This window comes from Schistocerca americana, chromosome 5 (assembly GCF_021461395.2).
Source record: "Schistocerca americana isolate TAMUIC-IGC-003095 chromosome 5, iqSchAmer2.1, whole genome shotgun sequence".
In the NCBI taxonomy this organism is placed as follows: Eukaryota; Metazoa; Arthropoda; class Insecta; order Orthoptera; family Acrididae; genus Schistocerca; species Schistocerca americana.
The window spans coordinates 595,294,922-595,319,907 of NC_060123.1; the positions used below are offsets into that span (position 1 = coordinate 595,294,922).

At 40.5% G+C, this 24,986-nt stretch overlaps 1 protein-coding gene across 1 annotated transcript in view; it reads right to left on the reverse strand.

Annotated features, from left to right (window-relative positions):
* LOC124615834 overlaps positions 1–24,986 on the reverse strand; it is a 128,745-nt gene that overhangs the window by 18,252 nt on the left and 85,507 nt on the right. The window contains exons 14-15 of the mRNA XM_047143984.1: positions 13,651–13,787; positions 8,868–8,921 (exon numbers count right to left, since the gene is read on the reverse strand). Of these exons, the coding sequence (XP_046999940.1) occupies positions 8,868–8,921; positions 13,651–13,787 (191 nt within the window). The remainder of the gene's footprint in view (positions 1–8,867; positions 8,922–13,650; positions 13,788–24,986) is intronic.

The window sequence follows — 24,986 nt, forward strand, 5'->3', positions numbered from 1 at the left end:
AATTTTCAAAAAACAGTGAAACAATTTTTTTTATTTATAACTGAGAAGTAAAATTTAAATTTTCACAGATTTAGCTTTAAAAGTGCCTCAGCCTCAGCAGCCAGAGACTGCAGTCGTGTGTGTGAGTTGCGTTTGTGTGAATATATGTATGTGTGTATGTTCTATCTCCAATGAAGGCCTTGTTGTCCAAAAGCTCATTTTCTGACAGTCCTTTTGTTGTGCCTATCTGTGACTCAGCATCTCCACTATATGGTGAGTAGCAACTATCCTTTTCATAAAACTGTTTCATAACAAAATATTTTCTTGAAAACTCTCATCCCTTGATGTTAAGTTTCCAAAACACTGAATTTCTAAAAATGCTGAAACACACATTTCTTTACTTCTGAACGAGAAACCAAATACCAATTTTTGTTGGTGTAGCTTCAAAACTGCCTTAATAGTGGCATTTTTCAAAAAAAACCTTCATCCCCTATTTCACCCCATTAGGATTGGAATTTAGAAAAATCCCGTCTTAAACGACGCCTACCGTATAAGATCCACACCGTCTCCAAATTTCAAGTTTCTATCCTCAGTGGTTTAAGCAGTCAAAAAGCACAAGCAGTATGTCAGAAGCAAATCAGTTAATGACAACTGCTGGGCATGTGACATTGCAGTGTCTGTTTCAAATTGTTTTAACAAGGTTCCCCCCCTCCAAAAGGCACTACTCAGTAATGTCAGTTCTCTTGAAATGAGGGCATACAAAAAATTTAATGGAAGTAATTCGCCTACTAGTACCCATTTCACAAAAAGAGTTAATTCTCTATAGTGCACAAAAATACTGACTGTGAACAAAATCACTGGAAGCCATTCTATGTTAACAACAGCGGTCACAGCACAAATAGAGTTTGTGCAATATGTCAAAATAACTGTTTCAAAATTGCATCCTCAATTAATTAAATTTCACAAACGATGCCCACATTACTCAACATTTTATACTGAAAAGAATCTTTGAAAGTAAATTAAAATTGTATAAAAAGGAGAAACAAAGCCTCCCTCTCCCTCCCCCCCCCCCCCCCCCCCCACTCCTCTCTCTCTCTCTCTCTCTCTCTCTCTCTCTCTCTCACACACACACACACACACACACACACAGAGAGAGATATATATAATAGAGGAAAACATTCCACGTGGGAAAAATATATCTAAAAACAAAGATCATGTGACTTACCAACCAAAAGCGCTGGCAGGTCGATAGACACACAAATAAACACAAACATACACACAAAATTCTAGCTTTCGCAACCAATGGTTGCTTCATCAGGAAAGAGGGAAGGAGAGGGAAAGACAAAAGGATGTGGGTTTTAAGGGAGAGGGTAAGGAGTCATTTCAATCCCGGAAGCAGAAAGACTTACCTTAGGGGGAAAAAAGGACAGGTATACACTCGCACACACACACATATCCATCTGCACATACACAGACACAAGCAGACATTTGTAAAGGCAAAGAGTTTGGGCAGAGATGTCAGTCGAGGCAGAGGTACAGAGGCAAAGATGTTGTTGAATGACAGGTGAGGTATGAGCGGCGGCAACTTGACATTAGCGGAGGTTGAGGCCTGGCGGATAACGACAAGAGAGGATATACTGAAGGGCAAGTTCCCATCTCCGGAGTTCTGACAGGTTGGTGTTGGTGGAAAGTATCCAGATAACCCGGACGGTGTAACACTGTGCCAAGATGTGCTGGCCGTGCACCAAGGCATGTTTAGCCACAGGGTGATCCTCATTACTAACAAACACTGTCTGCCTGTGTCCATTCATGCGAATGGACAGTTTGTTGCTGGTCATTCCCACATAGAAAGCTTCACAGTGTAGACAGGTCAGTTGGTAAATCACGTGGGTGCTTTCACACGTGGCTCTGCCTTTGATCGTGTACACCTTCCGGGTTACAGGACTGGAGTAGGTGGTGGTGGGAGGGTGCATTGGACAGGTTTTACACCGGGGGCGGTTACAAGGGTAGGAGCCAGAGGGTAAGGAAGGTGGTTTGGGGGTTTCATAGGTATGAACTAAGAGGTTACGAAGGTTAGGTGGACGGCGGAAAGACACTCTTGGTGGAGTGGGGAGGATTTCATGAAGGATGGATCTCATTTCAGGGCAGGATCTCAGGAAGTCGTATCCCTGCTGGAGAGCCACATTCAGAGTCTGATCCAGTCCCGGAAAGTATCCTGTCACAAGTGGGGCACTTTTGGGGTTCTTCTGTGGGAGGTTCTGGGTTTGAGGGGATGAGGAAGTGGCTCTGGTTATTTGCTTCTGTACCAGGTCGGGAGGGTAGTTGCGGGATGTGAAAGCTGTTTTCAGGTTGTTGGTGTAATGGTTCAGGGATTCTGGACTGGAGCAGATTCATTTGCCACGAAGACCTAGGCTGTAGGGAAGGGACCGTTTGATGTGGAATGGGTGGCAGCTGTCATAATGGAGGTACTGTTGCTTGTTGGTGGGTTTGATGTGGATGGACGTGTGAAGCTGGCCATTGGACAGATGGAGGTCAACGTCAAGGAAAGTGGCATGGGATTTGGAGTAGGACCAGGTGAATCTGATGGAACCAAAGGAGTTGAGGTTGGAGAGGAAATTCTCGAGTTCTTCTTCACTGTGAGTCCAGATCATGAAGATGTCATCAATAAATCTGTACCAAACTTTGGGTTGGCAGGCCTGGGTAACCAAGAAGGCTTCCTCTAAGTGACCCATGAATAGGTTGGCATATGAGGGGTTGTGTTTGTTTGTGTGTCTATCGACGTGCCAGCGCTTTCGTTTGGTAAGTCACATCATCTTTGAATTTAGATATATTTTTTCCCACGTGGAAAGCTGCTTGTGTCTGTATATGTGTGGATGGATATGTGTGTGTGTGCGCGAGTGTATACCCGTCCTTTTTTCCTTTTTCGTGAAAGTGCTGGCAGGTCGACAGACACACAAAAAAAATATCCTCTTTCACACTCTCTCTGACCTTGACGCTTGTTTATTGGTATTTCAAACTAAGACTTGATTGGGAGATAAAGTCACTTAAACCGAATGGGAAAATGGATAGTATCTCATTGATATACTGGACATGAGAGAGAGAGAGAGAGAGAGAGAGAGAGAGAGAGAGAGAGATCTCCAGCTGGTGGATCTGTGAGGATATTAGCTTCAATGACAATACTTTGCATAGTTTTTACATGTGAACAATTGGGATTACAACATTTTGGACCATTCAGATTTCATAGTAGTATTCTAACCGTATACCAATACGCCATAAAAACTACTTTCCTAGTTTCTGTTAAAACAAAAAGCACAGTGTTGTGTACAAAATTATTATATAAAATTTATGTATAAAGGGGCAGACTATATTTGAGAGGAAAAAAATTATTTAATGGTTCCAACACCCAGCTATCATAGTTAAAACTAACTGTGAAAATGTTAACGAAACAATATATTTTCACAGAAGAACAGAACATTTTCTCTCTTTCAACAAAAACCTATAAAACAAAGATGCTGTGACTTACCAAACAAGAAAGCGCTGGTAGATAGACACAATAAAAACACACAAATACACACACACAAATTTCAAGCTTTCACAACCCAAGGTTGCTTCATCAGGAAAGAGGGAAGGAGAGGGAAAGACAAAAGGATGTGGGTTTTAAGGGAGAGGGTAAGGAGTCATTCCAACCCCGGGAGAGGAAAGATTTACCTTAGGGGGGGAAAAAAGGACGGGTATACACTCGCACACACACACATATCCATCCACACATATACAGACACAAGCAGACGTATATACGAAAAAGTTACTACTAATGGTAGCTTTTGAATAGGTGTTTCCTTCAGTAGCTACTTGTAGAGATGGAATTTTTATATTTTTCTTTCATCTGCGATCTGTCTGTTGCACACTTCCACAATCAGTTTAACATGTAGGCCAATTAGAATGACACTCATTACAGAGGGAGCACTTAAACTAAGCTTATGAATGAATATAAAAAAAGAAATGGACAGCATAACTAAGCTCTGAACTAAAATTCTTACAGTACTTCCACAGTACAGAAAACAGATCTCCAGCATTTCTGTTACAAACTAAAATATCTTGTAGAACCTACACTGTGATGGCAGTTTCCTTATATCTCAGATTTTATAATACCTTTCTCATTTAACTTGTTAGCTAATAACGGTGAGTATTCTGTAATGAGTGCCTGAGATTCAGTGAAAAAAATTGTACTGTGGTTGACCTGCAGTAGTTTTATGGGAACAACTTATCTTTATTTTAATGCATAAAATTTTTTATTACGATATGCAGATATGAAAAGTACTAATGTGTATCTCATACAAGAAGACAAGTATTTTATAGAAACTTGTACCCTATGATGAAACACAGTAGTATTATTGCAACTAAGAACATAAAAAGGAACAACGGACAGTATCTTAGCAGTCAGCTGAAACTGTTACCAAAAGCATGAAAGGTAATCTTGTGCACATGTTACAATTGGGGAGAATTAGTTCATTTTACATGTTTTCCAAAGTGAACAGATAAAAGTATTTATTTTCCCTTTAATCCTGGAGGATCTGAAAGATGATGATATCATTGTACCTCAAACATTCGACTACAGTGAACACAGTAATACTGGAAACTGAGTAATCCTACTGCTCAAAAGGAGTAGGAAAAAAAACCTAGCTACAGTTAGCATTCAAAACTTTTAAGTTTCCAATTATGAACAGCCATTAGCTACAATCCCTAGCTAGCTTTCTTTCAGTCCTTTTTCTGTTGGGACAAAAAGTTTTCTTAAAATGAAACTAGTTACAAATTATCTGCGGAAGAATGGAATGGTTGGTAGTGGCTGATCTCAGGGAGGATCACTCTGGAGTGAATAGCATCTTGAGAAGTGGTTATAAGATGAACATCAAGAAGAGTAAAACAGGGGTAATGGAATGCAGTCAAATTAAATACAATGATGGCGAGAGAACGATATTAGCAAGTGGGCACTAAATCAATAGAAAAGTTTTGCTATTTGGGAATCAAAATAACTGAAAATGCCAGAAGTAAAATCAGACAACAGAAGTCCAGGATGGAATAATAATAATACATAAAGATGCTGAGTCACAGACAGGCACAATGAAAAGGGTATTAGAAATATTTCAGCGTCTCTTGAAGTCACAAACTCGCACACACACACACACACACACACACACACACACATGGCCACTGTCTTCTCAGGGCACTAAGGCTCAACTGTGTCTGATGTGAGCAGAAATCTAGCTGGGAAGGATAGTAGGGATATGGAAGAGGTGTGGGATGGAGATAGGGAGGGATAGCAAAGTTAGGGGTGGAGGTGTGGTGGGGTTGAGGGGGAAAGAGACATTAATGTTGCCTGGAGACTTGAGGGGACGTGGTGGGGACAGGATTGGGTTCCTTGGTCCAGCACTGGGAGACTGAGCTGAGGGGACGGGAGGAGAGGGCAGAGAGAGAAGTGGATAAGGTGAAAACTATGCAGGTGTGTTGGCAGGATAGAATGCACCTGAAGTTCTGCAGTGGGAGCAGGGAATGGACAGATAGGTGGAGGTCAGGGACTCAGTGAAGGTTGAAGCCAGTGGGTTACACGAATGCCGGATATGTTGTAGGGACAGGTTCCAACTATGCAACTCTGAATATCTGGTATTGGGGGCGAGGAATCCAGTTGGTACAGGCTGTTAAGCAGACATTAAAGTGAAGCATGTCAAGTTGAGTGGAATCTTCAGCGTGCAGGCATGCTTTCAGGGGTGACCCTGCCTTTGATGGGATAGGTAATGCCTATGACACAATTGGAATAGATGGTCATGGGAGGATGTATGGGACAGGTCTTGCATATGGGACAGGTCTTGCATAGGTCTTATGGGGATTTGAGCCATGAGGCAAGGGGTTGTGAAAATGGATGGAGTAGGGACAGATAACGATATTGTGTAGGTTGCATTGGAGGCAGAGTACCACTGTGGAAGGGGTGGAAAGGATAGTGAGGAGGACATTTCTAATTTCAGGGCACAATGAGAGGTAGTCAGATCCCTGGGAGAGAATGTCATTCAGCTGCTCCATTCCTGGGTACTACTGAAAGCTGCTTTGTGGCCAGGCAGTGGGTATGTGGAAGATGGTAGGTGACTGGTGAGTCAAGGCATGGGAGATCTGTTTCTGGATAAAGGTTGGAGGGTAATTTTTGTCTGTGCATGTCTCAATGAGACCCTTGGAATATTTTGAGAGGGACTGCTCACCACTACAAATGCGACAGGCATGGGTGGCTAGGCTGTATGGAAGGGACTTCTTCATGTGGAATGAGTGGCAGGTGTCAAAATCAAGGTATTGTTGATGGTTGGTAGGTTTGATGTGGATGGTGGTACTGATGTAGCCATCCCTGAGGTGGAGGTCAATATCAAGAGAGGTGGCTTATTGAGCCGAGGTGGACCAGGTGAAGTGAATCGGGGAGAAGATGTTGAGGTTCTGGAGGAATGTGGATAGAGCATCTTCACCCTTGATCCACATAACGAATATCATCAGTGAATTTGAAGCAGGTGAGCTGTTTGGGAGTCTGGGTGGTTTGGATGGTTTCTTCTAGATGGTGCCCATTGTTATATCTAGATTTATTTGTAAGTGTTGTGGGTTGGCAAGAGAGCCAACCCGTTTTTGAGAGGAAGCCGAAAGGTACGCGTTTTAGCTCACGCAGGCTGGCGTGAGGTCTGGAACAGGTTAAGGAAATTAGACTAGCAAATAAGGACGTAGCTGTGGAATACCTAACTTTAATTCATAAATGGTGAACATCGCTCTTGACGGTACATGTTTTACAGCATCAATAGTAACTGGTAATGGCGCCTTGCTAGGTCGTAGCAAATGACGTAGCTGAAGGCTATGCTAAATATCGTCTCGGCAAATGAGAGCGTATTTTGTCAGTGAACCATCGCTAGTAAAGTTGGCTGTACAACTGGGGCGAGTACTAGGAAGTCTCTCTAGACCTGCCATGTGGCGGCGCTCTGTCTGCAATCACTGATAGTGGCGACACGCGGGTCCGACGTATACTAACGGACTGCGGCCGATTTAAAGGCTACCACCTAGCAAGTGTGGTGTCTGGCGGTGACACCACAGTAAATTGTTAATGGCAACAGTAAAGAGGATATGTAAAATCAGATTGGCAATTTCTAGAAGACTTTTTGTGTAAAACAACAATTGGCTGATACTGAATATAACTTTAATAAGAGTTAGAAAGACTTTGCTGAAAGTCTTATCTGTCAACTTTGTTGCAACTGTTAGCACGGAGGTGTTTTTTGTTGTTGTTTCTGTAGTAGCTAATTTTAATGAGATTTTTTCTGAATGGGCTGGAAAAAACAAACAGGCTTCTTAAGATACTCAAACATATAAAGTATATATTTATCAATAGAAGTAACAAAACTGTGCTGCATAATTTCAGTAAAATAATACAGTACACTAATAATAACAACAATGTAGGAAAAGATAGATTGCTAGTTACTCTAAAGAAGGCACTTTTAGTTGCACACAGGAACAATTGAAAGACACGTACACAAAACTTTCTGCCACATCCTTCATCAGCAGAAGAGAAGCACACACCATTCACACACACAAGCGAGCACACCTCACGCACACATGACTGCCAACTTCAGCAGCTCAGGGCAGAATCTCATTTTGGTCTGAGCTGACAGAGTTGGCGGTCATGTGTGCATGAGGTGTGCTCGCTTGTGTGTGTGAATGGTGTGTGCTTCTCTTCTGCTGATGAAGGATGTGGCAGAAATCTTTGTGTACGTGTCTTTCAATTGTTCCTGTGTGCAACTAAAAGTGCCTTCTTTAGAGTAACTAGCAATCTATCTTTTCCTACATTGTTGATATTCCTACATGGAGTCCACTAATAAGCATCTTAAATCCTGTGTAGCATATGTAAGAAGGCAAAAATAATTTTTCACTGCCACTACTCTGAATAATTTTATTTTATTTCATCTGTTATGTAAATGACAACAATTTAACCGTTGCTTTATTATTAAAATGAATCTTCAAGTTAAAATTAGCCATTCAAATAATATAGTACAGTCACAAATTTGTAACATTATTCAAAGTGTAAGTGAAAATATGGAAGTTTTCATCAATGCAGAAAACAAACATTTTGTAGTCAAATTAATATAATAAAAAACAATAGCAGTAGTAGTATCAGTAGTACGAGAAGTAGTAGTAATAATATATTTATTTTTATTTCATCTCACAATTTTTAATAGCACTTGCAGCACTGTCATTCAATTCATTTAGTGCTAAGTGATTAACTGAAGCAGATGTAATGCCCAAAAAGTGACTAATTAGTCCTTCACTCTGAAAAACATTCTACTTAAGCAGGTAAATAAAGTACTGTGACTGATGACTGAGTACTACCAATAAAAACATTCATGTTAAAGTGAATGCAGTACTTATGCAGAGATCAAGGAACTTCTACACAAGTGACTAGCATGTACAGTTGCATCAAACACTCTTTGGAAAAATGAAATTGTTGCAAACCAGTGTCAGGAATTGATCATGGTCACTTAGTTGAAAATCATTCTTGTTTTCATTTATATAATTTTAACAATGTAGAAGTGATCAGATGATGTTTCAAGCCTGCCTTACAAGATCAATGGTGAGATCTGCAATTAACAGCTGCAGCACTTAACTTGACTCCACAACAGTAACAGCGAATATTTTTGTACACTAAATCTGTATTGTTTGACATGTATTTTGTGACAGATTACAGTTCAGAATCTTTTTTATAAATCTAATTGTGATGGATATATTACACAAATTACTTTTTTGGTGCTGTGGAAAAATATGGAAAACTAAATCTTGATTCTCACTTCACTTAGCGTACATAAGGAATGCGTAAATCTTACCTCTTGAGAAATATACGACTTCATTCACTTGACGGTCAACTAGTGTGTTGGTTACTGCATGGAAAGAAAACAGCCAGTATGAGCATTTCAAATTGATTTTGGAGTATTGACATAACCAGAAATTAAAAATGTAACCTTTTAGCTAATGAAATACATTAAACACAAACATATATAAATACTGTGTGCTGGAGTAAATCTAACACAGATGAAGTAAGAACTCTCTCTCTCATACACACACACACACACACACACACACACAGTATTCCTTAGATATAAAAGTCACAGCTGCTTCCTCCAGCAAGTTATGGTGACATTCTAGTGTCTTCTTCACTAAAAAGTTGAATGAAGAAAATTACTCGATGAGTTTTTACTTTGAATGTCAACACACAATAACCTGTCCATCTCTAGTATGTTGTTGTTAATTTTAGACAAATGATAAATCAACTATCACCAAAGTCGTAAAAATGAGTTGTAATTGATATAAGTAACATATACATATTACATCTTAACCAAAACTAAACATGTATGCAAATTGGATATAGGCCTAATCTCTTACTATCCCCTCTCTCTATCCCTGTCCTCTCCCCCTTGTCTTTTTCCATCACCACGTCCTCCTGCCCCTTCTCTCTGTAATAGAGAGAAACATTCCACGTGGGAAAAATATATCTAAAAACAAAGATGATGAAAGAGGGAAGGAGAGGGAAAGACGAAAGGATATGGGTTTTAAGGGAGAGGGTAAGGCGTCATTCCAATCCCGGGAGCGGAAAGACTTACCTTAGGGGGAAAAAGGGACAGGTATACACTCATACACACACACACACACACACACACACACACACACACACACACATATCCATCCGCATGCATACAGACACAAGCAGATATATGTAAAGGCAAAGAATTTGGGCAGAGATGTCAGTCGGGGAGAAAGTACAGAGGCAAAGATGTTGAATGACAGGTGAGGTATGAGTAGCGGCAACTTGAAATTAGCGGAGGTTGAGGCCTGTTGGGTAACAGGAAGAGAGGATATATTGAAGGGCAAGTTGCCATTTCCGGAGTTCTGATAGGTTGGTGTTAGCGGGAAGTATCCAGATAAAAATTTTGAGGTAAATGGCTAAGCACTTTTCAAGAGTTTTGCTAACAATGAATCCCTGCTGTATGTGTGTGTGCGCATACTCATGTGTACTGATGAGCCTGTTGATTATAACCACCTACTTAACAGCCAGTATGTTCATCTTTGACACAGTTAACAGTGGTCATGCGTTGAGACATGGAAGCAATGAGGTCCCGTAAGGTCACTGGAAGGAACTGACATCACATCTGCACATTCAAGTCACAAATATGCATAAATTGTGGGCGGGGGGGGGGGGGGGGGGGCAACGAGCTCTGACACCATGTTTGTTCAACCACACCCCAAATGTGTTCAATTGGGTTTAGATCTGGCGAGTTGGGGGACCAGCACATGAATTGGAAATTGCCACTGTCTCTCCCGAACCACTCCAGCACACTCGTGGCCTTGTGACATGGCGCATTATGTTGTTTAAGAAGGTCACTGATGTCACGAAACATTATTGTCATGAAGGCATGTACGTGGTCTACAACCACTGTATGATACTCCTTGGCCATCCTGTCTCTTGCATGAGCTCCATTGGACCCATGGAAGCCCATATGAATGTTCCCCAGAGCATAATGGAGCCAGCTTGTCTCCATCCCCCAGCACAGGTGTCCAGGAGCTGTTCACCTGGCAGATGATGGATTCATGCCCTTCCCGTCGGCATGATGTAGGTATTGGAGTACACCAAACAATGCTAAGCTCTGCTACTGCACCAAAGTCCAGTGCCAATGGTCAAGAGCCCATTTCAGTTGTAGTTGTCAGTGTCATTGTGTTAACCTTGGCACATGCATAGGTCATTGGCTGCAGAGGCCTGTCGTTAGGAGTGTTATGGGCTTTGTGTGTTCAGACACACTTGTACTCTGCCCAGCATTAAAGTCTGACACACTCACCATAGCACTCCTTGAACACCCGACATGTCATGCAGTTTCTGAAATGCTCATGCCAAGCCTCCAAGCCATCAAAATCTGTCTTCGGTCAAATTCAGATGGATCATGTGCCTTCCCCATTCTACACACGGACAGCATGCTCACTGATACTACATGCACTGTGCATATGTATGCCTAGCAGTTATTCCTTGCCAGGTGATGCTGCTACTGGCTGGATGGGTTATATCGATAGCAGATCAATGGTCATAATGTTCTGGATGATCAGTGTAATGTCTGACGAAACATCACTGATGCTTTACCTATAGAGGGAAATATATCTGGTGGCAAACTACCTTCATTTGTAGTATGATTAAGATAGGAAAAGCCAAAATAATAGTTGTTACATGAGAATCCATTTTCCATATAGACAAATGGCACATTACAAGGTTGCTGAATAAGAAGTTCAATCTTGTCCCCTACACATTCATGCAGGTGTCAACACTGGGAATCTACTCTACCACAGGCATGCGAAACAAAAGTATTCTGCCATTCCAGAAAGAGTGCACAATATCCAGTACGCCCTCCTGAGCATTGAATTTCTTGTCAATCTTCTTCAGGTGCTTCCCTGCCAGACAGAAGGAGTTTGTCTGCAAATTGATTACTGCTATACAGTAACGAGGCCTACAAGGGAGCAGAGTCAGAGAACCGGTAAATGGAGAATAAACCAGTATCATGCTGAAACACTGCAGATCTCCTACATCAAGACAAAAAATGTCAGTCATATGGTGTAACAAGACTGTACATGAGACCATGTGGTACAAGTACCAAAAGCACACTATGTACATTGGGAGTTGGAAACAGTAGGAATGCTGGGTTCTGTGAGACACAAAAAGACCCAGATAATGAGTTTAATGGAAAATGGACAGGTGGCATCAGAAACCTTGCTGTGTCAACAACGATGCATGCAGTATAAGACTCTAATGGAAGCAAAAGTTCGGAGTATTATTTTATTCAGCAGTGGGTGTCATAATGAATTACTATTATGATAACTGTGAAATGTCAAAATCATAACTATGGTTACTGCATACCATACTACTCCCTAATGTTGTTACTGTTTTCTCATTCCCCAACATAATGTCCATTGCTCATTAATCATAAATGATACTTCATGTCAATTTATGAATGTTACTACAGTGGAAGATACCATCTGTTGCACCCAAATTTCTGGAAACCTATTATATTCTGTGGTACTGTAATATAAGGTCACTCTAATTGCGTTTAACAATTCTTGCAAAGTAAATTGCAGTCAGGATTCTTTTAACAAGTATTTTCAAACTGACACCATTAGAAATAATGCATGAGGTGAAGTCAATAACTGAAATAAATTATTCTAAATTCTTAGGTGTTTATGTTAATAAGAACCTAAACAATAAGTTAAATGTTACAAAATTTCTTAATATCTCAGTCATTAATGATTGACTCATGGCATCATATTCTGGGGTAACTCATCATTGTGGGAAGAAGTGTTTGTTGCAAAGAAGTGTGTTAATAAGGAAAATATCTGGTGTGAACTCTAGAATCTCTTGCAGACAGTTGTTTCAAGAGCATACTATTACTCCCACAGCACACGTACTCTCTAATGAAATTTGCAGTGCACAATAAAATGAGAAATGATTTATACTCTTCATCGCTCAAACTTAGTGTGGCACAAAAAGGAGTGAGGTATTCAGCCAACTATTTCTACTACTCAGAAGAATTTATGAATGTGTACTGCTAATGCTAGTGTATTTTGGGGGAGTGGGCAGAGAGAGAGAGAGAGAGAGAGAGAGAGTGTGTGTGTGTGTGTGTGTGTGTGTGTGTGTGTGTGCATTACCAAAACAAGAAATCATCATCATCATCTTGTACAGTTTACAGCCTCTAGCTGGGTCTGTGTGGAACATAGGCCTCTCCCTTGTCTTCTGTCTTGCCACCATCTCTCCGTCTTCACCTTGGTCCAGTCGTCTTCTTTCTTCTGGACACATTCCTCTACTCCTTTCAGCCGTCTGTCTCTCTGTCTTCCTCTTGGTCTCTTTCCTTCCAGTTTCATCTCGTGTATCTTCCCATCTCAGCTTTGATTTCTCTATCTCCTCCTGTTATGGTTCCACCTTCATTAACTCTCTGATCCTCTCATTTCTTAACCTGTCTATCTTTGTCACTTCAATACTGTTTCTCAAGAATTTCATCTCACTAGCTTGTACTTTGCTTTTCTCTCATCCTTTCATAACCCAGGTTTCTAATGAATATGTCTTCACAGCAGTCCCTGGCACACACAGTCCCCATTGTACCTCGCTCCTACAGGCAATCCCCTGCTTCATGCCATTACCCATCTCCCAATATTGGATGAGGGTTTTGACTTAAGGGAGATGAAAACAAGAAATAAGGTTTGTTATTTAAAGCAGATTCAGAAGGATGTAGGTTGCAGTAGGTACTGGGAGATGAAGTAGCTTGCACAGGATAGAGTAGCATGGAGAGCTGCATCAAACCAGTCTCTGGACTGTAGACAACAACAACAACAACAACAACAACAACAATATAACTTTCTCCAAAGGCTTGTGCATTTTTTTCCTTTAACAGTCCCCATGCATCTAAATATATAAAAAAACTGATGAGAATATAAAAACTTGTTAACTTCAAACAATGTTATTTATTTCCTTTAGGTTCTATAAGTATTGTAACAGCAACATTGTGAAACATAATCTGAATGTTTGCAATCATGATTTTCATAATAATATTTTAAGAAATCACTTCAACTGTTTTTACTTACAACTTCCATGGCATAGTTTGTCCATCAAAAAGATATGCTGTGATGTGTTTGCAAGTAAAGCAATAATGGCAGCTACAACATCTGCCTGAGGGCAGGAAAACACTACGTCGCGGATGATCTCCAGCACTATCTGTAACCTGACATATGACAGCTGCATTAGTCATACAACAATATAAAGAAAGCAAATACCATCAAAAAGATAATCATGAATACATTCATTGTACAATAGGTGTGAAGTGGAGTTTTCACAATTAGGTAATTACCATTCTATTGACTAATCAGGAGTATGTAGATGTACACACACACACACACACACACACACACACACACACACACACACACAGAGAGAGAGAGAGAATATTTATAGCTCTGTTTTTCTTAAAACTGGAGAAAACAGCCTACTATAAACCTAAAAACAATTAATACATTAATCCAATTAATGATGTGGTGCACTGACTACAGCTCCAGTTAGATATGAAGGAGGAGCTGGGTTCTAATACCAAATGGGCCACTCTGATTATAGTTTTCTGTTAGTTTCTTAAATATCTTCTGGACAATAATCGGACAGTTCCTTCAGCAAGTACTTGGCCAATTACTCCTCTGTACTCAGTAATCAAAATAGTATTCTGTCACTGAAGCACTTAACACTGGTATAACATTAAGCTTCGTTCTTCTCAGTAATAAATTCAGTGTGAACATTTAACAACATGTTATGGAATTTTAATGGAGAAATCTTCCTTTCTGGAGTGGCAAGTTTCTTACCAATGCTGCTGGTTGCCACTACATACCCCCTTTCCAGGTACTTTCACATTTTGTGCTGGGCATTTATATTTTTGCCATGCAGTACAGAGATTATGTGCTTCTCTTTAGTTTTTCAGCCACATGGATACAGGAAAGAGAAAACCAAGAAACATCAGCTAGAAATACTCTTGAGGAAAATTATTGCATTCATATTTACAAAGCATCAACAGTAAACTGAATGTACCACAGTGTACTGTACCTGATATCCTACAAAGTAAGGAATAACAGAATTAAACTAATAAGAACTGATATCAAAATGCTGTCGGTGGTGGTAATGCCAGAAGCTACCAACAAAAGTGCTGCTCTTTATGATGAGATCACATCCCTGTTTATGAAGCTGGCACCACTAGTTCAAGACTCTAATTGCACATGAAAAGCACTCAATCTTCATACATTATCTTTGTGTACTATTTCCTGCTGCAACACATTCAGCAAAATCAAGCTAGACAAGCCACACAGAGCCCAGTCAGCAGGTCTTATCATTCAAGATAGCTTGCAGACCAAGTCACAGTACCTTGCTGCTTACGACATACTGTCCTCCTTATGCTCATAGTGTCAACCACTAGCACACACACCTACAGTAACAAAGGATTTTGCCACACTTCCGAACAGGTACCAGATGCCACTATCAGTGGTAGTCAAATAAGGACTGTATTTTGGGAATTATGTTTAGCTAAATGTTTAGACATTCTACTCTCTTACAAGGTTGGTTTGGCAAGACTGGTAAATTTCCATGAAAGAATGTGGCATTTCTGTTGTGCCTATATGGTTGGTAACCTTAATTACACCAAGGATCATATCAACAATGTGCGCCATACAGTTCATTGTTGACTGTTGTCCGAAATGGTCAGTGCATCAACTGTGATTGAAAATGGAGAAAACCGAGTTTTGGGCTGCTATTAAACATTTTTATGGAAGGGTTGCACAGTCGCTCAAATAAAACAAAATTGGATGAAGTTCACACAGACTCTGCACCATCATTGAAGAATTTTTTTTTTTAAATATATAAATGAAAAGCACCAGTTTGCTATTGTTCTACTTTTATTGTGTTAACCGGTTTTTGACCTACAAGGCCATCTTCAGACATTTACTGAGTATTGTCATCAAAGAAGTTACAATGTTCGTAAACCACATCGGAAGAGAAGTTACATGTCTAGATTGAAGCAAAGACATGCAGTAAGTAACATCTTTGACAGTGTGGTGGTAATGCATTGAAAAAGTAAAAAATTGAACAGAAAATAAATAAACATGGAGTAGACAGGAAAAAACTTTAATATAAAGGAACAGCACGTCTACATAACAGTTTCTATTAATAAACAAAAGAAATAAAATAAAATAAGTCCTTGACAAGGCTACTCCAGGAGGTGTAAAACATGGAGAGTGATACACAAACCAATTAAAAGAAGAAATAATTATCAATGTAACTACAGAATACATAAGCAACTTAAGCAATATCAATAAGATAAATAGAAATGCAGGAAAATGGAGGAGTTTGAGGGAACATACTGTAGTGTTGGCAGAAGTGCCAACACTGTGTTTTTAGAGGAGGCCGAAATGCACGCGTTTAATTACACGCTGACTGGCGTGAGGTAGGACAATATCTTGAGAATTGCAAATAAAGTATGTTGATGATGTAATACTTAACTTTAATCCACAATTGTAGAACATCTCTCGTTACGGTACATGCTTCATAATATTAATTATCAATTGAATACGGCGCCTTGCTAGGTCGTAGCAAATGTAGCTGAAGGCTATGCTAACTATCATCTCGGCAAATGAGAGCGTATTGATCAGTGAACCATAGCTATGAACGTCGGCTGTACAACTGGGGCGAGTGCTAGTACATCTCTCTAGACCTGCCGTGTGGTGGTGCTCGGTCTGCAATTACTGACAGTGGCGACACGCGGGTCCGGCGTATACTAATGGACCGCGGTCGATTTAAAGGCTACCACCTAGCAAGTGTGGTGTCTGGCGGTGACACCACACATACAGTAAATGCAATCTTTGAGAATGTGGTGGTACTGCGCTTTTAAAAGGTAAAAAAGGCTGAACAATACACAAATACAAAAGGAGCAAACAGGAAAACATTAAAATTGTATTCAAAACTGTGGCTATATAACAGTTTGCATTAAATAAATGAACCAAGTAAAATATAAACAATATTTGATGAGACAACTACAAGAGGTATTAAACATGGACAGTAATATAAGCAGCAGTTTTTTTAAAAAAACCTTTGAGTGCAAATATCAAATGCTGGTTTAGATATGTGGATGATGTCCTGAGTATGTGGACTGGTACTACAAGACAACTCAAGAAATTTTTTGAAAAACCAAAACAGTCAACATAAAAATATTCAGTTCACAATGGAGATTGGCAACAAATTCGTAAATTTCTTAGATCTCATCACTGACATCAGTACACACACATATTATTTCAAAATTTATAGAAAAACCACAACTATAGGAACAGTAATACCTTCTTGATCACAACACCCCATAGCTCATAAACATCCACATTTCCACTCAATGGTACATTTTCTGACATCTATACCCAAGTGCAGATATGATTTCAAAGCAAAGTTAGACACAATAAAATTTATGGCCACAGCCAATGGCTACAGTTCAGTTCTTAATGACCACATCTTGCATAGGAAACAAAAACGGAAAATTATACCCCTCCTCTATGCCCCATTTGCTTCCCATCCACTATCTGCAAGAAATGGTGTACACTGCCATATCTAGGAGAAGTATCACAGATTGTAGCCAAAGCACTAAAAGCCCCTACAAGTATAGGCTTTGCTACAATGTTTAGAACACGACAGCCCAGTGTATTTTCAATATCAAAGATAAGATCCAGTTATTAGCTAACAGTGGGGTATACAAAATTACCTGTTCTGATAGTGACAAATTTTACATTGGTCAGTAAGGCAGAGACATAGCAACTAAGCTGGCTGAACATGAACGCAGCTGGAGGTTGCAGAATTCTGACTCCGCATTTGCTGAGCATGTAATCAGAGAGGATCACAATTACCAGCCAGTGTCCCATGTACTTCACTTAGCAAACAAAGGCCATAAACTCAATCTGCTGGAAGGCCTGGAAATTAACAAACATCTAGCCCTCAGTCCAGATCTAATACTAAATGACCAGACACAGTTCAACACTTCCCCTCTCCTAAACTTCATATAATCATCTCTGTTGTCCATACTTCACATACTGTCTCTTCCTAGATAATCCCATTTTCCTGTATTCATTAAGTTCTTTTATTTTATTGAAGTTGTCTATGTATTCCATATAGACTGTAGATTAAATTGTTAAGGCTTTCTTTTAACCGTTACCTGTATTACTGTCCATGTTTAATACCTCTTGTAGTTGTCTCATCAAATATTGTTTATGGTTATAATAGAGGGAAACATTCCACGTAGGAAAAATATATCTAAAAACAAAGATGATGTGACTTACCAAATGAAAGTGCCGGCAGGTCGACAGACACACAAACATACACACAAAATTCAAGCTTTCGCAACAAACTGTTGCCTCATCAGGAAAGAAGGAAGGAGAGGGAAAGACGAAAGGATGTGGGTTTTAAGGGAGAGGGTAAGGAGTCATTCCAATCCCGGGAGCGGAAAGACTTACCTTAGGGGGGAAAAAAGGATGGGTACACACTCGCACACACACACACACACACACACATACATATCCATCCACACTTATACAGACACAAGCCAAATATTGTTTATATTTTACATGGTTCATTTATTTAATGCAAACTGTTACACAGCCACAATTTTGAATATAATGTTAATGTTTTCCTGTTTGCTCCTTTTGTATTTGTGTACTGTTCAGCCTTTTAACCTTTTAAAAGTGCAGTACTGCCACACTCTCAAAGATTGCATTTACTGTGTGTTCCCTCAAACTCGTCCATTTTCCTGCATTTCTATTTATCTTACTGATATTGCTTAAGTTCCTTATGTATTCTGTAGTTACATTGATAATTGTTTATTGTTTTAAATGGTTTGTGTATCACTCTCCATGTTTTTATTAATAAAAACTGTTATGTAGGCATGCTGTTCCTATTTTGTGTCAAAGTTTTTTCCTGTCTCCTTCATTTTTATTTATTTACAGTCCAATTTTTTACTTTATCAATGCATTACCACCACACTGTCAAAGATGTTCCTAACTGCACGTCTTTGCTTCAATCTAGATACGTAACTTTTCTTCCAATGCTGCTTACGAACATTGTAACTTCTTTGATGACAATACTCAGTAAATGTCTGAAGATGGCCTTGTAGGCCAAGAACCGGTTAACAAAATAAAAGTAATACTGTAGAACAAAAGCAAACTGGTGCTTTTCATTTATTATAATGTTGTTCTACCAAGAAATGATGGAAGATTCAGTTAACATTTATTTTTGGATTAATGAATTTAAACATGGTTCGGACAAGCGCCGAAGATGAAGCGTGCACTGACTGTCCAAATTGAGGTCACCACATAGCAAACCGTTGAAAAAATCCATGAATTGGTAACACAAGACCGCTGATAAAAATCCATGAGATTGCTGAGACTGTAGGCATGTCAACTGAGTGAGTGCAAAATATTCTGCACCGAGACTTGGCAAGGAAGAAGATGTGTGTGAGACGGGTGCTGCGATTGCTCACAGTCAACAAAGAGTGCATCTGGCACAACTTTTCAACACAATGTCAGGCAATGCTTAATGACAGTCCACAAGACATTTTATGCCAACTGGTGACCACTGATGACTCTTGGATCCATGATTACTTACCAGAGTCAAAACTGCAATCAAAACAATGGACAATGGCTGGTGAAAGTGCACCAAAGAAGGCAAAGACACATTTTGTCAGCTGATTAGGTGATGACCACTGTTTTTGGGATTCTCAAGGTATAATCTTCAAACATTATTTGGAAAGAGGCAGAACCATAACTGGACCCTGTTATGCTTCATTGCTGGGTCATTTGAAACTTGTGTTGCCTGAAAGGAGACCAAGGTTGGTGTGCAAAAAAGTGCTCTTTCACCAGGATAAGGCACCACCCCACACATCAGCAATAACAATAGCAAAAGTTCATGAATTGGGCTTCAAACTCATTCCTCATCCATGCTATTCACCAGAGTGAGCCCCACATGACTTCTTCCTGTTCCATAACTGAAATTTTGACTTGCAGGGAAGAAATTTTCATCAAATGAGGAAGCAATAGTTGCAGTCAATGAATACTTTGCAGGGTTTGACAGAATCTATTTTCCCAATGGGATGAAAAAGCTGTAGGAATGCTGGACCAAGCATATATCCTACAAAGGAGACTATGTTGGAAAGTAAGGTGAGTTACTTATGAAACATTTTTTCTTACATTTTCACCAGACCTACCAGATCACACTCTTATATAATAGCCAGTGTTTCTGGACACTGCCACGACCACTTAAATACAGCATTTTTCCTGCAGTAACGTAAATCAAAATTATGAACCTACAAACTGCAATTAATATTCCTGTCACAAAATTCAACAGAAATTGGCAACAGGACTCCTGAGGCTTAATGTCGCGACATCATTATAGAATTTTTGATGCTCTGACAATAGTAACTGCAACAACCATAGTAACAGATACAGCTGAATCAGGTACTGGAATGATTTCTGCTCCCATGGCAGAATCTGATATACTTGCACTTTTACAAAAAGTTACAATCAGTGACCACAGTTCCAATTGTTCAGTTCTGTCTAAGGAACGGTGTACACATACTTTGAGACTTAGGTGCATTTTGTGTCTGCCAGGGCAGTTTGTTTCCACACTACCGAGAAGCCACAGCAGTCTTAAGTCTAATGGATACAGGATTGAAAAGTCTCAGCAAACACTAAATTTACATGGCACCTAAGCAAGATGTTACTAATCATATGCAAATAATATGATCTGAAAGATTGTCATTCAAAATGTAGCATATAAGACTCTGTGTTCTAGGACATTCAAAAAATATTACTACGTCTGTGGAGAAGGTATTAGTTATGCCACAGGAAAGTTGTTCTGGACCACCTGGCCAGGAAATTTTTGCTTTTCCAAGGATATCTGCATGTCTGGAGAACTACTACTCCTCACTGTAGACACGGTACCTCACAGGTGGAAAGGTGGTAGAGGAGGGACGTTTTGATATGGAACAGACAACAGTTATCAAAATGGAAGTAGTTTGTGGTTGAGGCATTTTATATGGACAGAGGTTTTTATAGAGCCATCAGAAAGATAGTCATCACATCCAGGAAGGTAGCACACTGAGCTGAAAAGGCCAAGGTGAAGCAGGTTTGGGAAGAGCCAATGAAGTTCTGGAAGCAAAATCAAGTGCTGTTATAGCTGTAGGTCCCTATCCGTTGTTAACAAGGGAACCTCCCCATCGCACCCCCCCTCAGATTTAGTTATAAGTTGGCACATCTTGAAAAACTGAACACAAATCAATCGAGAAAACAGGAAGAAGTTGTGTGGGACTATGAAAAAAATAAGCAAAATATAAAAACTGAGTAGTCCATGCCCAAGATAGGCAGCATCAAGGATAGTGTGAGCTAGGGAGCGCCGTGGTCCCGTGGTTAGCGTGAGCAGCTGCGGAACGAGAGGTCCTTGGTTCAAGTCTTCCCTCGAGTGAAAAGTTTACTTTATTTATTTTCGCAAAGTTATGATCTGTCCGTTCGTTCATTGACGTCTCTGTTCACTGTAATAAGTTTAGTGTCTATGTTTTGCGACCGCACCGTGCGATTAGTAGACGAAAGGACGTGCCTCTCCAATGGGAACCGAAAACATTTGATCGCAAGGTCATAGGTCAACCGATTCCTCCACAGGAAAACACGTCTGTTATATTCTATATGACACTGGTGATGGCATGTGCGTCACATGACAGGAATATGTTGTCGACCCACCTAACTTGTACACTTGGCGAATGGGTAAAAAGATTCTTCTACCTTGCCCGATTTAGGTTTTCTTGTGGATGTGATAATCACTCCCAAAAAAGTGATGAAAACATAAGAGTTTGTCACATAAACTGCAACAAATGAATGCAACAGTTTCACAGTCGCACAGTTTTCCCTGTGCTCTGTCAAAACATATGTTTTTAACGTTTTCAAATTTTTCTGTGTGTAGACCGTCAAATCCTGCATATGTCCAAGCAAATCTGAACATATCCTGGAATTTTGGAGAGCGAAGTTGATTATGTAAGAGTGCCTGAACTTTTATAATTGTCTGAAAACAAAAAAAATTAAACTTTTCACTCGAGGGAAGACTTGAACCAAGGACCTCTCATTCCGCAGCTGATCACGCTAACCACGGTGCTCCTGAGCGAACACTATCCTTGATGTTGCCTATCTGGCACATGGACTACTCAGTTTGTATATTTTGCTTATTTTTTTCATAGTTCCACACAACTTCTTCCTGTATTCTCGATTGATCTGTGTTCAGTTTTTCAAGGCCTATGCACTGTGCCAACTTATAACTAAATCTGAGGGGGGTGCGATGGGGAGGTTCCCTTGTAAGTAAATTCTCAACTACCCAGATCTCGCACACCACCAAACCGATGGCTTTAACAGCATCCATGCTATTTTGATCCTCCTCTCCAGTACTGGTTCTTCTGAACTGTGCAGGTGGGATCTGTCTGTCATGAACACCCTTGGTTCCCTCAATCCCTAAACTGCTGCTAGACAACATCTTCAGCCTGCCCCCTCCCTTCCACTCTACTGCCAATTTCTACCCAATTTATATCTTATAATGACATTGGAGACAATCACCTTACCTCATTCCACTCATCACTTTTGTAATTTTTACCATGGTTGAGAGCCATATGTCCTGCCTGTCAATGCTTACCCACCCCATTCTTTCCCTGTCTGCCTTTCCCACTCAAAGCTGTGTCTACCATGTCATCTCCTCTCCCATCTGTTCACTGGGCAACTTCTCAAAAATTCATTGTTGCTACAGATGTGGAGGTGAAAACTGCAAAAGATGGAGACACTCACTAGGACACAACATTTCCTCGTATTTGATTGTTATTATATACAATAACTTAACAAAAATACCCTATATCTGCAAACACACACACTTAAAATGTCCATATAGCTATTCCATTTACTACTATAAAATATCAGTGTTCACACCACAACCCATTTATGGCATACTGTTGTAACATAATTCATGTATGGCAATGTTTACGTGCTTAAAAATAATCGCAAACTGAACTTCTCTGGAATTTCTTTGTGTGTTCATTTTAGCAACCGGTAAGCCTGGCATGCTTTTCAAATGGCAAAGGATATATATACTCGGCCTGACATAAGTATTTACAAAAAATTTTCTCGTATTTAGAGCTGCATACAATGATCCCTTTCTAGAAACAGCTCAAAGTTACCTTATTACAGAATCATCACATTTCTGCTTACTCATTTATCTGAAGTTCTGTTTTTCAGTGATTCAAACATAACAAATTTAGAAGGCTATTGCATACCAACAGCCTATAATATAAGGATTATTGTACATTCTTCTATTATGTCATAATGCCATTAGAATAACAGTGGATGAAACTGGGTAAATTATACTAACTAATAAAATAGAGAATATTATATGGAGATGGTAATCATTATTTTTGTTTTGTTTTAGGGCACAAAAACAACTGGAGTCATATGCCTCCAAGTCAAAACCGTAGAAGACAGAGAGGAGTTAAAAAACGACTTTGCATCAATCCCAACTGACATATAGAAGACAGCTGAAAACAGGCACATGGAAGAAGGGCTACAAAAGACACCACTCCCAGCGGGAGGGCCGAGAGGAGGTCGTCCAAACTGCTGGGAGAGGCTTAATAAGCCGGAGCTTATTCCTGTGAAGGGAGGACCATTGACGATGCCAAAGGGACACCACCTCTTGACAGACGGCAACACAGAGATCACTGGAGGGAATATAGGTACTTGTGAGCTGAGGTACGAGGACTGCAGCTTTGGGAGCAGCGTCAGCAGTCTCGTTTCCTGGCAGACCAACATGACCAGGAACCCACAGAAACATCACAGTGGCTCCACCACGAGTGAGTAGTTGACAGTTTTCCTGGACCCGCTCCACCTAAGGGATGGGCAGTGTACAGCGCACAGGGACTGTGAAGGGCACTGAGTGAGTCTGAGCAGAGGACACAATTAAAAAGGCTGTGTCGTCAGATGTACTCTGTGGCCTAATACAAGGTAAAGAGCTTGGCTGTAAATACTGAGGAATGTGCTGGAAGCCGATATCTAAAGACACGGGTGCCAATGACAAAGGCACGGCAACCGGTGACCCCACAGTCAGTCTGAGAGCAATCAGTCTATACAAAGGTAGAATTGCGAAGATCCATACGAAGGTTGTGAAACTGTAGGTGATAGACCGAAGATAGAGTAGTGTTCTTAGGAAGTGAATGAAGGCCAAGGTTAAAATGGGCCGTTTCACAAAGCCAAGGTGGTGAAGGGTTCACACCCATTGGGAAAGCTGCAGGTAGTGTGAAGTTAAACAGCTGTATCAAGTACCGAAAGTGTACTCCGGGAGGTAACAGAGAAGAAGGACGGGCCCCATACTCACAATCAAACAAATCATCAAAGAAGGAGGCATAGGATTGGTGGCCACGCATGGCAGAAAAACTGCATGCATACGTGTTGAGGGGAATGTCACAGCGGTGGGACAGTGGTAGTTCAGCAGCTTCAGCATACAGACACTCAATCAGGCTGGTGTAAAAGGCACCCGTGGCCAAACTGGATGCCACAATGGTGGATAGTGTTGAGTCAGCATAAGAGGGATGGGCGTGCAGGCACATAAACAAAGCACCCATAGCTGAGTTTAGAATGGACAAGAGACTGGTACAAACAGAGGACGGTTGTTCAATCGGCACCACAGGAAGTACCATTGAGGACACGTAGGGGACTGAGGGACTGTGTACAGCGGGCTGCAAGGTAAGACACATGGGAGGACCAAGAGAGTTTCCTATCGAGCATGAGCCCCAGAAATTTCGTAGTTTCAATGAAAGGAAGGGCAACAGGCCCTAGCAGTAGAAATGGTGGGAGAAACCATTTGCACCACCAGAAATTCAAACAGACGTTTTTGTCAGTGGAAATGCGAAAGCCACTGTCGATGCTCCAGGAGTAAAGATGATCAAGACAGTGCAGAAGATACATGGAGAACTACAATAGTTTTCAAAATTGTCAACAAAAAGGGAGCCAGAGATGCCCAATGTGAGACATGCCATTATAGGGTTAATGGCGATAGCAAAGAGGACAACACTCAGGATGGAACCCTGAGGCACACTATTTCCCTGGATGAAGGTGTCCGACAAGGCAGAAGCCACACATACCTTGAAAACTCAGTCTTGTAAAAATGACCAGAGAAAACAGGGCAGGCACCCACGGAAGCCCCACGAGTAAAAAGTACAGAGGATACCAGTTCTCCAGCAGGTGTCGTAAGCCTTCTCCAAATCGAAAAACACTGCCACAGTCTGGGATTTCCGCAGGAAGCCATTCATGATATGAGTGGACAAAGTAAGGAGATTGTAGACTGC